Source organism: Mchenga conophoros, linkage group LG13 (genome assembly GCF_057382185.1).
Source record: "Mchenga conophoros isolate Kocher_MC1m ecotype Shallow Benthic linkage group LG13, M_conophoros_male_GT1.1, whole genome shotgun sequence".
Taxonomy (NCBI): Eukaryota; Metazoa; Chordata; class Actinopteri; order Cichliformes; family Cichlidae; genus Mchenga; species Mchenga conophoros.
In genome coordinates, this window is record NC_140538.1 from 14811917 (window position 1) to 14825620 (window position 13704).

Here is a 13704-nt window from a genome sequence, read left to right on the forward strand (position 1 = left end):
TGCCTAACTTTTCCTTCTGGCTACCCAAACATTCACCTTCTCATTTATGTCACAGTAAATATTTAATGTGTAGCTATCAAAATTACATTTTCCTTTATTTTGTCATTTAGAAATAAATTGTGATTTTGAAAAAAAAAAGATGAACACAGTGTCCAACCTTTTTATTATTATTGTTTTTTGTTGTTGTTGTTGTTGTTGTTGTTGTTTTTTAAAATCAAACATACAGACATGTTCTCTTTTCATGGACAAGTGAATCTTGGGAGTGACCCCAATCCAAGAAGATGGTTCTTGCCCACAAATGGTAGTGCATTTAAAATAGTTTTTCACTGCTTTACCTTAAAAATAAGACAGAACACTGAGAAAAGTGAGTGACCTTATCTGCAAGTCATAAATGTTTACACTGGAAAAATGGATTATTTAATGAAAGCATTAGGTTGTGTAGTGATGATAGCGAATCTTGCAAAAAACAAAAAACAAAAAACAAAAACAAACCAAACCCAAAATGTTATATACTTTATTATAGCAGCGATAATACTGAAATGCTACAGGAACTTCAAATTCACTTTTTAGGTTTGGGTCTTTGGGTGTTTCAGAGACACTGGATTGCTAGAGTGAAAATCCTGTTCAGAAAGGCCGTGTTGAACAGTGAAATATTCATGGAATAACAGACACATTCTGACTAAGGTAATGCTTGTATAATGCCTTCTTTTCCAGAAAATACTGTGCTTGCCTAAACTTCAGCAGGCTGCTTGAACAGCTGACACTCAGTTTCAAAGTCGCAGCCTTGGAGCAGATCCCTGTAGTGCTGCAAGACATCCTGATAGAGCGGCATGGAGGCCTGATCAGCCAAACCGGGGAATGTTACAGGCTTCTCATTGAGCAGCGGCTGCAGTCTGAGGTCACCTCCCCCGCAATCATAAAGCACCAGGATCAAGTTAGCTGCATAGGGCAACATATGGCTTGTGCGAAAGGAACGGCGGGTCTGTGCAGCGAAGTTAGTTGAAGTCAGCGGTTCGCTGTCATTGAAGAAGCCCAGAAGGGTAAGCAGAGGCAGGAGGGTCTCTGCATGGCCCACCTGGACTGTCACAGCTTCAGCCACCTGCTGGCCTGACCTACAGAATACACAGTTTCAGTGTTGAAATATGAGAACTCAAACAGTCAGTTAATTGGTTTGTTGATTGCCACATGGACTCAGCATTTCTGACAGCCTGTGAACACCAGGTATCTATTAGGGATTGGCTGAGCTTATCAAATATGGGGATTGTGGGGTTATTACCATCTTCAAATACATTGAAGTGATTGACATTAATTTTTAACTGTAAATATGACTGTAGTTTCTAAATAGTTTTTAGAAATAGCATTTAATTAATTAAAAGTACATATCAGGGAGGAGCAGGAAATAGAAATTCCAGCTAGAAATGAAAACGAGTCAGAAGCAAAGGCAAGGCAAGGCAAGGCAAGTTTATTTGTATAGCACATTTCAACAACAAGGTGATTCAAAGTGCTTTGTATACGACATTAGAAACAAAAACAAATAAAAAGCATGATTTAAAATTGATTAAAACAAGCAAACAAACAAACTAATTAACAAACAAACAAAACAGTATATAAAATCAAAACAGATAAAATCAGAATAGATAAAATCAGTAGTTAAATGTAAGTTTTGAAATTTAAGCTTAAAAGTGTGGATTTGGTGCTTTATTCAAATGCAGCTGAGAACAGGTGAGTCTTCAACCTGGATTTAAATAAACTGAGTGTTTCAGCTGATCTGAGGCTTTCTGGGAGTTTGTTCCAGATATAAGAAGCAGAAAAAGCTGAATGCAGCTTCTCCGTGTCTGGTTCTGACTCTGGGAACTGATAAAAGACCGGATCCAGATGACCTGAGGGATCTGGAAGGTTCATACTGGGTCAGGAGGTCATTGATGTATTTTGGTCCTAAACCATTCAGAGCTTTATAGGCCAGCATCAGAACTTTAAAGTCTATCCTCTGACGGACAGGCAGCCAGTGTAAAGACCTCAGAGCTGGACTGATGTGGTCCACTTTTTTGGTCTTAGTGAGGACTCGAGCAGCAGAGTTCTGAATGAGCTGTAGTTGTCTGACTGATTTTTTAGGTAGACCTGTAAAGATGCTGTTACAGTAATCAAGCCTACTAAAGATGAATGCATGGACTAGTTTTTCCAGGTCCTGTTGAGACATCAGATCTTTTATCCTTGAAATATTCTTGAGGTGATAGTAAGCTGACTTTGTTATTGTCTTAATGTGTTTTTCTAAGTTTAGGTCTGCATCCATCACTACACCCAAATTTCTCGCCTGGTTTGTGGTTTTTAGATGTATAGATTGAAGTTCTCTGGTGACCTGTGATCGTTTTTCTTTGGCGCCAAAGACTATTACCTCAGTTTTGTTTTTGTTTAGCTGGAGAAAATTGTGGCACAGCCAGTCATTAATTTCCTCCATGCATTTACCAAGAGCTTGTACAGGGCCTCGGTCTCCTGGTGACATTGTGATATATACTTGTGTGTCATCTGCATAGCTGTGGTAGTTTATTTTGTTGTTCTTTATAATCTGTGCCAGTGGGAGCATGTAAATGTTAAACAGAAGGGGTCCCAAGATGGAACCTTGGGGAACTCCACATGTGATACTTGTCTGCTCAGATGTGAAGTTACCTATTGATACAAAGTATTTCCTGTTTTCTAAGTATGTTTTGAACCAGTTTAGTACAGTTCCTGAAAGACCTGTCCAGTTCTCCAGTTGTTTGAGTAATATGTTGTGGTCAACTGTATCAAATGCTGCACTGAGATCCAGTAAAACTAAGACTGACATTTTTCCACTGTCTGTATTCAGACATATGTCATTGAACACTTTGGTCAGAGCGGTTTCAGTGCTGTGGTTCTGTCTAAAACCTGACTGGAAGGCATCATAGCAGTTATTCTGTTTTAAGAAGTAACTGAGCTGTTGAGAAACTGCTTTTTCAATGATCTTACTTAAAAACGGGAGATTTGAGATCGGCCTGTAGTTGTTCATTTGTGTCTTGTCAAGATTGTCCTTTTTCAGTATAGGTTTTATTACAGCAGTTTTTAGTGATTCTGGAAACACACCTGATAATAAAGAAAAGTTGACGATCTGTAACAGGTCTGACTGCAAAGTCTTTGAGACCTTTTTGAAAAAACTTGTTGGCAGGACATCTAAACAGCAGGAGGAGTTGTTCAGTTGACCTAAGATGTCCTCCAGGTCTTTGCTGTTAATAGGTTGAAACTGTTTCATGGTGTTTAAACAGTTTTTTGGTGGACACAGTACATATTCTGGATCTGCTGTTGATGTACCAATTGCTTGTCTAATTTTTTGGATTTTTTCTGTGAAGAATTTGGCAAAGTCATTGCAGGCCATGGTCGAATGAAGTTCAGCTGCCACTGACACAGGAGGGTTTGTTAGCCTGTCAACTGTAGAAAATAAGACCCGAGCATTATGACTGTTTTTAGTGATGATGTCAGAGAAGTAGGACCTCCTTGCACTCCTCAGTTGTAAATTATAATTGTGAAGTTTCTCTTTATAGATGTCATAATGAACTTGGAGGTTTGTTTTTCTCCATCTGCGCTCAGCTTTCCTACACTCTCTTTTTTCTTTTTTCACCAGTGTGGAGTTTCTCCATGGAGACTTTTTCCTTCCAGAGATAACCTTCACCTTAATGGGAGCAATTGGGTCCATGACATTTAACATGTTAGCATTGAAGCTATTGACGAGCTCATTGACTGACCCTCCGGAAAGGTCAGGTGTTAATGGGAAGACCTGGTTAAAAATTGCACTACTGTGTTCAGTTATACACCGTTTTGTGATCACTGTTGTTGATATATTTGTGTGGGCTGAGATTTTACTTTCAAAGAAAACACAGTAATGATCAGACAGGCCCACATCAGACACAGTAACCTCTGAAATGCTCAGGCCCTTGGAGGTCAGTAGGTCAAGAGTGTGTCCTCTATTATGTGTGGCCTCTGTTACATGCTGAGTCAGCCCAAAGTTGCCCAGAGTGTTACTCAGGTCTTTAGTCCCTTTGTCCTGAGGGTTGTCCACATGGATGTTAAAATCCCCAACAATAATTACACAGTCAAAATCAACACAGAGCACAGACAGCAGTTCACTGAGGTCATTAAAAAAGTCTGTGCAGTATTTGGGAGGCCTGTAAACATTAAGAAACACAACTTTGGATGGGGCCTTCAGCTGTAAAGCCACATATTCAAAAGACTGAAAACTTCCAGGAGATAGCTGCTTACATTGAAATGATTCATTAAATAAGACAGCAACCCCTCCTCCTCTCCTGCTCACCCTGACCTCACTGATAAAACTGTAGTTAGGAGGGGTCGTCTCGATGAGAACAGCTCCACTGTTACTTTGGTCCAACCAAGTTTCAGTTAAAAACATAAAATCAAGGCTGTGCTCAGTGATTAAATCATTAATTAAAAATGTTTTCCCAGCTAAAGATCTAACGTTTAATAAAGCCAACTTAAGTGTTTTAGAGGTATTACTTGTCCCCTCGTGTTTGGGAGCAGTCTGTGGCACACAAGGTATGTTTACTATGTTTAAAGATCTTTTAGAGTGCAGCTCTCTGTGTTTTGACCAGGCCACATGTCTCCTGTCACCTAAAAGTACAGAAATTTTAAAACCTTCTAGTAAACAGGGTCCCAGCTTCTCCTGGAAAAAGTCGCCACTGCCATAATCCTCGCAGCCCGGACCCTCCACACATCACACATCAGACTGCGGAGACAGGGCATGAAGGTGGTAAGGAGGAACTAAGAGCAATGTGACTTCGATTGCTCTGTTGAGGGTGGGGCTCGATGGCGAACCTTTGGCCGCTCTGGTGGGGGGTTTATGGGGGACAAAAAGGGATTGGGCCGGGGGGTAGATCTGAGCCCAGCATTGACCCGCTTCATCATCTCCTCAGTGAATTTCAGGTGTGGGGAGGAGGGAGAAAGGGAGGGGGAGGAGGGTGATGGCCTGTCAGGGGTTTGGGGGACTGGGGAAGATTGTGGTCCCTGGTCCTGGTCGTTGGTGTTGTTGAGAGAATTGGAGGCAAATAGGGACCCCTCTTCTTGCCTCAGATGTCTCTCCTTTCTGAGGCTCTTCCCGGGTGGGGGCAGATGGAGCTCCTCCTCAAGGTTTCTGCTGGGCTTTGTCTGTTCTTGGAGTACTGTTTGTTCCTCTTTATGAGATAACTCCTCGTTTATCTCAGCCTTGGCACCAAGCACGGATGGATGACGTATGGAATAAAACAAGTTGGAGGTGAACAGTTTCACCCCTGACTTGTTAAAATCAAATCTATTTGCTTTAAACAGATGCCTGCGTTCCCAAAAAATATTAAAGTTGTTGATAAAATGCACTGAGTGGTCCGCACATGCTGATATAAGCCATTTATTCAGTGTAAACAACCTGCTGAATCTCTCGTCTCCTCCTCTGACGGGCGGTACAGGTCCACTGATGAATACAGCTGCATTCAGAGAGTTTACAGTATTTAGTAATCTAGTAAAGTCCCGTTTCAGAACCTCCGACTGTTGTTTGGACACATCGTTTGACCCTGTATGCAGAACAATGTTTGTCACAGTTGGACATTCATCTGCAATTTGAAGAATTCTCTCCTTCAGGTTGTTGACCATATCGTTAGGAAAGCAGAGGACTTTTCAAAGAGTTGTTAAAGATCTTTAACAACCAGATAATAGATTAGGGTTCATACATCTGTAACCTCTTTAACAGCTTACTCAAGATGACATTGCAAAAGTCCATTCATTCAAATTCATTGCTAAAAACAAGCCCCAGAAAGGAGGGCAAAGCCTTTGCTCACTCTGATGTTTTAAAACTCCCACAAATCTAGCTGGAGAAATACCCAATGTTGTTTTTATTGTCCTATTATCCTATGGATTAGAAAGACAAAACATAATGGTCATTATATATTTAAGGTGTGTTCACTGACTCACAGCTTTAACCTATGCTCTAAAGAACAAGCAAGGCCATGTTCCATTTTAAAAGCTGTTGTTAGCTTCTGATTATGCTCAGTGGCACAGTTACTTTAATTTCCCTTTATTAGTCTATTTTCACCAGTAAATTTGCTAGTTTTATTTAAAGAAATCAGTATTATTAGCCTAATATTTTCCAGTAAAGATGAAAGGCTTACATATATGCAACTCCTAAAAATAAACTTAACAAAAATTAAGAACAATGTTAATATTTTAGCTCATGTGGTCTGCAGGCTGGACGCCGCTCCAGGAAAGTTTTAATCCCAGTTATTAAAAATTCGAGTTCATAATGATTAAGTGCAACCTTTTCTATAGCTTACTCAAGATGACACTGCAAAATCCATTCATTTGAATTCATTGCTAAAACCGAGCCCGGTGAAGGAGGGCAAGGCCAGAATGTTCTAACTTTTACTAACGTTTCTCACTCTGATGTTTTAAAACTCCCACAAATCTCACTGGAGAACAACAAAATGTTGTTCTGCTGTTTTTTTGGTCTCAGAATTTCTGTGACAGATGACTGCAGTTGCTTGCACATTGTGCTTGGCTGAAAGGTACAACCCACAATCTGCTCACTCTGCAGTCACATTTTAAACAGTCAGAATCACCCACACACATGCTTTAACGGTGAGCGTGTAGTAAAGTTGTTCTCTTTTCAAAACGGGAACTTTACGATTGCATCCTTTCAACACATGTAACAACACAACCTGGGTTGGCTCTTCACTACTTACACTCAGTGGCTGGATTATTAGATACATTTGTTGCATTTTAACACCAATATCTAACTGGCCAATCACATGACAGCAACGTATTACATTTAGGTATTTATACATGGTGAATAACTAACCTTGAAGTCAATAAGCTACAGCAGCAGAAGACTACTGTTGCCAGCTAATAAAAAGAAACTGAGGCTACAAGCAATATGGATCTCAAAAAATGGACAACAGATAATTGGAAAACTGTGGCATGTTCAAATGTCTCTCAGCACAACGTAAGCATTGTTTAACACCGCAGCCTACCTTAGCCTCTGTACATATTTGTACATCTGATGGCTGCTCCCAGCCTATCTCAAATAATCTCAGACTAGTTGAATGAACAAGACAACTGGTTCATTCCACTCAAACGCACAATCATCAGATCTCAATTCAGTGGAGCAACTGACAAATATGCAGCAGTTGTATGATGCTTTAAGTCAGCATGTTTCCAGCACCTTGTTGAATCTATAGCTTCAAGGTTTAAGGAATTTCTAAAGGCCAATGGAGATGGGTGGGGGTGGGGGGTGTTCAACTTAACACAGTAAAATAGGAACTTTCCTAATAAAGTGGTCAGCGAGTGTATGCTAATGAGCCACACTTTTGAAATATAGCGAACACGAGCTCTGCTGTCTTTTGAGCTGATCCCACATACTGTAGTTCAGCTAAAATAATATCCAGCAAGTTTTGCTTCTGCCTGGATTCAGGGCTGAGCAGTGAGTCCTTTTCCCCCAAATATGTTTATTAACATGAGAAAAATATAGTGTAACACCATTTAAGGTTTGCTTACATGTTCTCTTTAGCTGCTTTTTCCAGACGGCTGAAAACATCATGGAAGAGAATGCAGCTTGACTTGCTGTTAATGTCATAACCATAGCTTCTTTTCCAGAAGTGCTTCAGATCATTTGCATACTCCATTACCTGTTGAATAAGAAAGTCAGCGTCAATGCCAATTTTACTTATATAGCACATTTCATTACACATAAGCATGGGCTTATTGTAAAAGTTGAAAAAAATAAAAAGTCTAAGGCAATAAAAACAGCAAAACAAAACTGTAAAAAGGAATGAAATACAAGTTAACATTTACAGGCATGCAGACACACACACAGTTATTAAGTGTAAGGCTGTTAGAATAAAGAACGTTTTGAGTTTGATTTCGAATGTGAAGCTTTAATTGGCCTTAGCTTGGTTCACAGGACAGCACTACAGTAACTAAAAGCAACCTCAGCACACTTAGGTGTAGCTCTGGGAACAGTTAACAGATCTGATAACCTGAGAGATCTAATTGGGTTACAGACAGTGAACAAGTCAGAAATGTCCTGGGGAGTCAAACTATTGAATCCTTCATAAACTAACAGAAGGATTTTAGAGGTAATTCTATATCAAACTGAGAGCTAATGCAATGACGTCAACGCTGCGGTAATACTACAAACACAAAATTAGTCTATGTGCAAATCTGGCATGACTAAACAAAAAGGATAGAAACCTGCTGATCGTTCACTGTGCAGGTGACAGTTCAGGCTTTCTGAGATCAGATTGCAACATAAGACACAGGAATCTCTTTGTGAGGTGAAGTACAGGACACATTGGCAGGATCTTTCTCTAATCTGAAGCTTGTCTCTTTATTTGTTTCTACTTATTTATTCATAAAACAGACTGTGCACATGAAATGCAACAGCTGTGATACAGGGTATTTCATTTAATTTGGCTGGTTTTCTTCTTGTTGTCTAGTTATTTGGTGAATTGGAACAAAATTTGGCAAATTACTGCCACCAACTGGACAAACTTGTTATAGTTTTATTATTCTAGTAGTTGGGGTGTTTGTCCCTTCAGTTAAGGGTAAGAGAGTCAGCTCACAATAATTTATTTTTAATAAAGTGACAGAAAGTTTGCACTTGTAAAGAATTTTATTTAATGATGCTCAGGATGATTCTTATGTTGTTCATTATTTTGTTTTCACCTATGCGTACGCTCTTGTGTGTTTTCAGCCTTGTGTTTTCAGCCTTGGGGCGACCGTGGCTCAGGGGTTGGGAAGCGTATCTGTAACCGGAAGGTCGCCGGTTCGATCCCTGGGCTCTCTGTCCTGGTCGTTGTGTCCTTGGGCAAGACACTTTACCCTACCGCCTACTGGTGTTGGCCAGAGGGGCCGATGGCGCGATATGGCAGCCTCGCTTCTGTCAGTCTGCCCCAGGGCAGCTGTAGCTACAACCGTAGCTTGCCTCCACCAGTGTGTGAATGCGAGAGTGATTGAATAGTGGCATTGTAAAGTGCTTTGGGTGCCTTGAAAAGCGCTATATAAATTCAATCCATTATTGTGTTTTAGTTTTAGTTGTATTCCCGTGTGGTCCTCAGGTCAGGTTGTCAAATCTCCATCTAAGTTTGGTTGTGGTTGTGACTGTGTTACTTCCTGTTTTATTTTGGTAGTGTCTTGTCTCTTGTGTCTGTATTAAGTTTTACTTCCCTGTTTGTTCCCTATCACCTATAGGGCTATACTAATGAAACTACATGATAAACATTTAGAAAAGTTACAGAAAAGATTCTGTTTAATCATTGCTCAGACTTTCTTGTAATTATAAGTTTAGAATATAAAACTTTAATTAATTCACACAAAATTGCCTTGCACTTTGGTGTGGCATGAATGGCAGTGGGTGGAGGTCTTTATTAGTTGGAAAAGCTGTAAAATTTTATACACTTCTTAATATTTTCCAAAACTGTCCATTGGAGTCTTTCCTGGGCTGATTCTGGCCCTCAAAATGTTTGACACTCCTGTTTTAGAGTTTTCTGTCAACTTATTCACTGACTGAATTTTAAATATCTTTTAGATTCTTTGGACTTCCTGTACTGAGTGCATTAAAGGCTGATTGCCTGAGATTAGGTCCTACATCTGCAACAGAAGCTCTATTCAATCAGTAATACATCATTTATCTCTGTGTGTATGTGCTTGATAGCACCCTTAGTAAGAAAAAAATATGGCCTGTAAATAAATTGCCACAGTCTACAAAAATTAAAAGTACTGTGGACATTTCTGAAACTGGAAACATTGTAATCGGGGGTGGGGTGGGGGTGGGGTGGGGGGGGGGGGGGGGGGGTCCATCATGCTTTCCCTACTGTGATACACGACTCAAAGTTAATCTGAAGCACATATTACTGCTTTATCACAATGTGCAACCCTATTCCTGTGTCACCTGTGCATCGACCTCGTCGTAGAGACGACACCATGGAGAGTTCACAGTCTTGATGGCAAACTCATACGCACACAAATAAAATGCAGCTTCGGCCATATCTGCAGGAAAAAGATTAAAACAAAATGTTAACAGTCAGTGAAATCACAGCAGTCAGGAAGCTGTTAGAAAAACAGAACTGAAAGCAGGAAGCGACATATTAAAAATCTTAGGAGCATGGTATGTGTTGCATTTTCTTTATACAACTTTAAGTATGGAAGAAAATCCTGAAATTAGGTAAAAGTTCCAATTTATTTGGGTAATAAAGACAACAAATAATGGAATGGAGAATGGAGTAGTATTTGAAAGACACCATTAAAAGTACAAAAGTACAAATAAACATAATTTAATATATATTACATATATTTTGATAGTTTAATATATATTATATTAGGTAGTTCATTTAAATGGTAACAAATCTAGGAATCAAAGATCATTTCAGAGGTTTAAAAGATTCTCTTTTTTGTAACAAGATGTATACATATTTGGCTTTTTGGAGCATGTAATAAATTTCTGTTTACAACTCAGAAATATCTGAAAAGAACTCCTAAAATATATAATATGATAAAACATGTTAGAGGTAAAAAAAAAAAAAAGGTTGAAAAGTATTATTTCAGTATTTTCTTTTCACATTTCATGTATAATGAAGATGTGAGAGTTAAAAAAGCACAACGCTTCTCTGTGAAATATGGAAATGAACTTTCCAACACTCATGCTGTTTCAAAGCCACAGCTGAATGTTGTCGAAAGCTGCACGTTCCTAAACCGCACCAAGCAGACAAACTTCTACTATCAGCATTAACGCTGAGTGAACTTGCAGTATTATTGTTATTATGTTTGAAAACAGCTCCATCTACTGTGCAAATATCTGCTGTAAGAAGCCCAGTGACCGCCATAAGCAGAATTTCAGAAGTTTTTATTTTAAAATGTTTGGTAATAATTTAGTAATAATTATTGGTGAAATGTAGAAAGTGTTCAATTGTTAAACCCGTGAAGCCAAGATGTGACAAAATTATCAAATAAATGTGTTAATAGACCAACTAGAAATTGTAAATAATAACACACCAGCTATTTCACGGATAAATAATAGAGCCTCTGTCTGTCTGTTCTACATCTAACTCAAAAGCTTTCAGCTGATCTACTTTAAAACACAGTGACTTTAATCCTTGGGAAGTGCACTACTAAGCTGGTGTCATTCTAAGGAGTGACAGATTAATTTTTGTGGCCACACACCTCTGTGGCAATATAAAGATGTCACCAGCTACAATGAGGGTAGTTTATAAATCAACTTTCACTGACTGTGAGATCTAACTTTGCTGTTAAAGACATGCCTGTAACAGTTAGACCCACAGTGGTAACACATATTAACATAACAAGCGGTAGACTTACGAAACCAAAGCGGCCAACTGATGTTTAAGTTGTGAAATGTGCATCACGTATGGTTTTTGACAGTTTCATTACTTGTGAATTCATGTGGGGGAAAAAAAAGTCTACTGCGTCTACTGCAAGTTCTTTGAACTTGCACTGTGTAACGTGGCACAAAGAAATCCTGCACAATATTAACCTACTATATAAACATATATCTACTGTCATATTTAGGTGTTCTGTACTCTAATCAGCTGTAATCAAGTGGTACTCTATATCTATCTATCTATCTATCTATCTATCTATCTATCTATCTATCTATCTATCTATCTATCTATCTATAGCTTAATCTGATTATATGTAATGCTCTCAAAATGATGGATATGATAATACACCACTAACCATCTGTGATTGCACTGTATGGGACGTTGAGGATGTCTGCAATCTTCTGCTGGACCCTCCTCATCTCTGGCCCTTGCTTGAACTTCTCCACCTCTGTCACAGCTGATGGGTTGTTATCAACTTCCTCCAAAAACCTGGTGCATTTATCAAAAAACCTCATGAGAGCGTCATTCACCGCGTGATCAAACTCCATATCTGCACAGAGGAAAGCAACAGATTATAATGAGCAACAGGTTATGCATAAAGGGGCCATCATAATAATCATGGTCGTACCTTTAATATGCCACAGTTCTGTTAGTCCTGCCTTGAAGGACAGTGTGCTGTTGACACACCTGTGCTTTGAGCTGGTTATGAATTTGATGAATCCACCTCGAAGCTTCTCCTCTGAAATCAGTGAGGGGAACAGCTTTGACAGCCTGACAGCCAGGTGTTTGTGATCATTCACACCTTTCTGGACGAGTCGTCCGTCCATGTCCTCGGTGTACCACATCCTCCACTGGTTTTGCAGTTCACGCAGCCAGTTCCTGTTGGAAACATTGCTGCCCTGAACCACGTCGTAAAGCTTCTTCATCTTCTTGACGTTTTTTGTGGTCGGGTATCTGGTTCCGTGCCTTATTACGGCTGTCAGATGGATTTGGCGACATTGTGCAGACGGAGGCTGTAAAATTGATCTGTTTACAGCAAGTATGTCCTCTATGAGATACGGGTTCACTTCCTCATACCTTCCTTTCGTGCTGAAATATTTGGCGATTGCTGGGATCTCTGGGTTCTCCTCTGGATTCACGTCGGTACAAAAACAGCTGGAAATACCGGTTATGATGGTAAAATAAAAAACTGCGCTTTTCCTTAAAGCGGTCGTCATGATGGGTTACTTGTGAGGCCGTGCGCAGACCCGAGAATGACGTCGATCATGTGGGACTGTCCAACCAATGACTTGTAGGGGGAACGATACGAAAATGACAAGCTCTGCTTGTTTATTAATATTCAATGGTGATCGTATAATTTCTGAAAGTGACTGTCCGTCGGTTTCCAAATGTTATTTGATACTTTGAGGAATATTTTGGGTTTTTTAAAAAAAATTGATTTGATAAAAGTAGCTTACTGTTTCACACTAAAGCTTTTGAAGCATGACTACGAGGCATGACTTTTTGGGGCACATCACCCTGATCTGAAGTGCTAGAGTTTTCTCTTCTTGCCACTTAATTAGATTAAAATGATTAAAATGAAATTCTAAACTCTTCATTAACTCCTTTATTTAGGAATGTAGCAGGAGCAAATGATTAGTAAATAATGGTAATGTGTTAAAAATCTCTTAACATCATCAATTAAAAAGGGTTTTCTATAAACAAAAGACAGTTGTCTGCACACACAAACCCACAGATTTGCATCATTGTATCTTCCCTCAGCGTTAGTGCACTGTAATGGAGATCAGAGATTCAGCTTACTGAAAGTCTACACATGTTTTATTGTTTATTGAATTCTTTATTGAGCTTAGCTGATATTTTGGAGGATTGTTTAGGTGACAGTTCGTGGTTGGTTGGTGTTGATGTGTTTTTCAGAGAAGCCTGTTATTTATTCATAAAAATCACACAATAGCACGTGGATTTTATTTATCAGCTTTTTGCCTCTTTTTCAAAAACTTGATGCCACCTCTAGTCAAATATTTAAGCAGTTTGAATATGATGCAAAACATAGCATGCAAAATAGGTTTGCCGTGAAATCTCACCTTAAACATTTGCATCATTGAAACTGCATGTTGTAACAACAGCTGTTTGTTTAGAGAAGAACAGTAATTATTAGCTTCACCACTGCAGTGGTACCTTAAGTCATCAGTCACTATTTAAATGACACTCCACACCAGAGCCGCTTATTCCCAGATTGTGTTGTAATTTAAAAAACAAAAACATAAACAAATGACGACAACAACAACAACAAAACAAGCTACTTAAGCTGTTAAGTAAGATTTTG

At 39.2% G+C, this 13704-nt stretch overlaps 1 protein-coding gene across 1 annotated transcript; it reads right to left on the minus strand.

The window, feature by feature from the left end:
- Positions 1–500: 500 nt before the first annotated feature.
- LOC146560991 (multiple inositol polyphosphate phosphatase 1-like) lies at positions 501–12635 on the minus strand. Its single transcript, XM_085296656.1, has 5 exons — positions 12010–12635; positions 11737–11931; positions 9935–10032; positions 7540–7670; positions 501–1112 (listed from the first exon to the last, which is right to left on the minus strand). The coding sequence occupies exons 1-5, from the start codon at positions 12596–12598 to the stop codon at positions 731–733; spliced, it is 1395 nt and encodes a 464-aa protein (XP_085152782.1). The 5' UTR covers positions 12599–12635; the 3' UTR covers positions 501–730.
- Between the last annotated feature and the right edge of the window lie 1069 nt (positions 12636–13704).

What these genes read in the sequence shown, in the direction of transcription:
- LOC146560991 (XM_085296656.1), bottom strand. Translation starts at nt 12,598, where the DNA reads ATGACGACCGCTTTAAGGAAAAGCGCAGTTTTTTATTTTACCATCATA. An exon ending in ACGACGAGGTCGATGCACAG is followed by an intron (nt 7,671 to 9,934) that starts GTGACACAGGAA and finishes CTTATTCAACAG; the next exon opens with GTAATGGAGTATGCAAATGA. An exon ending in AAAGCAGCTAAAGAGAACAT is followed by an intron (nt 1,113 to 7,539) that starts GTAAGCAAACCT and finishes TGTATTCTGTAG; the next exon opens with GTCAGGCCAGCAGGTGGCTG.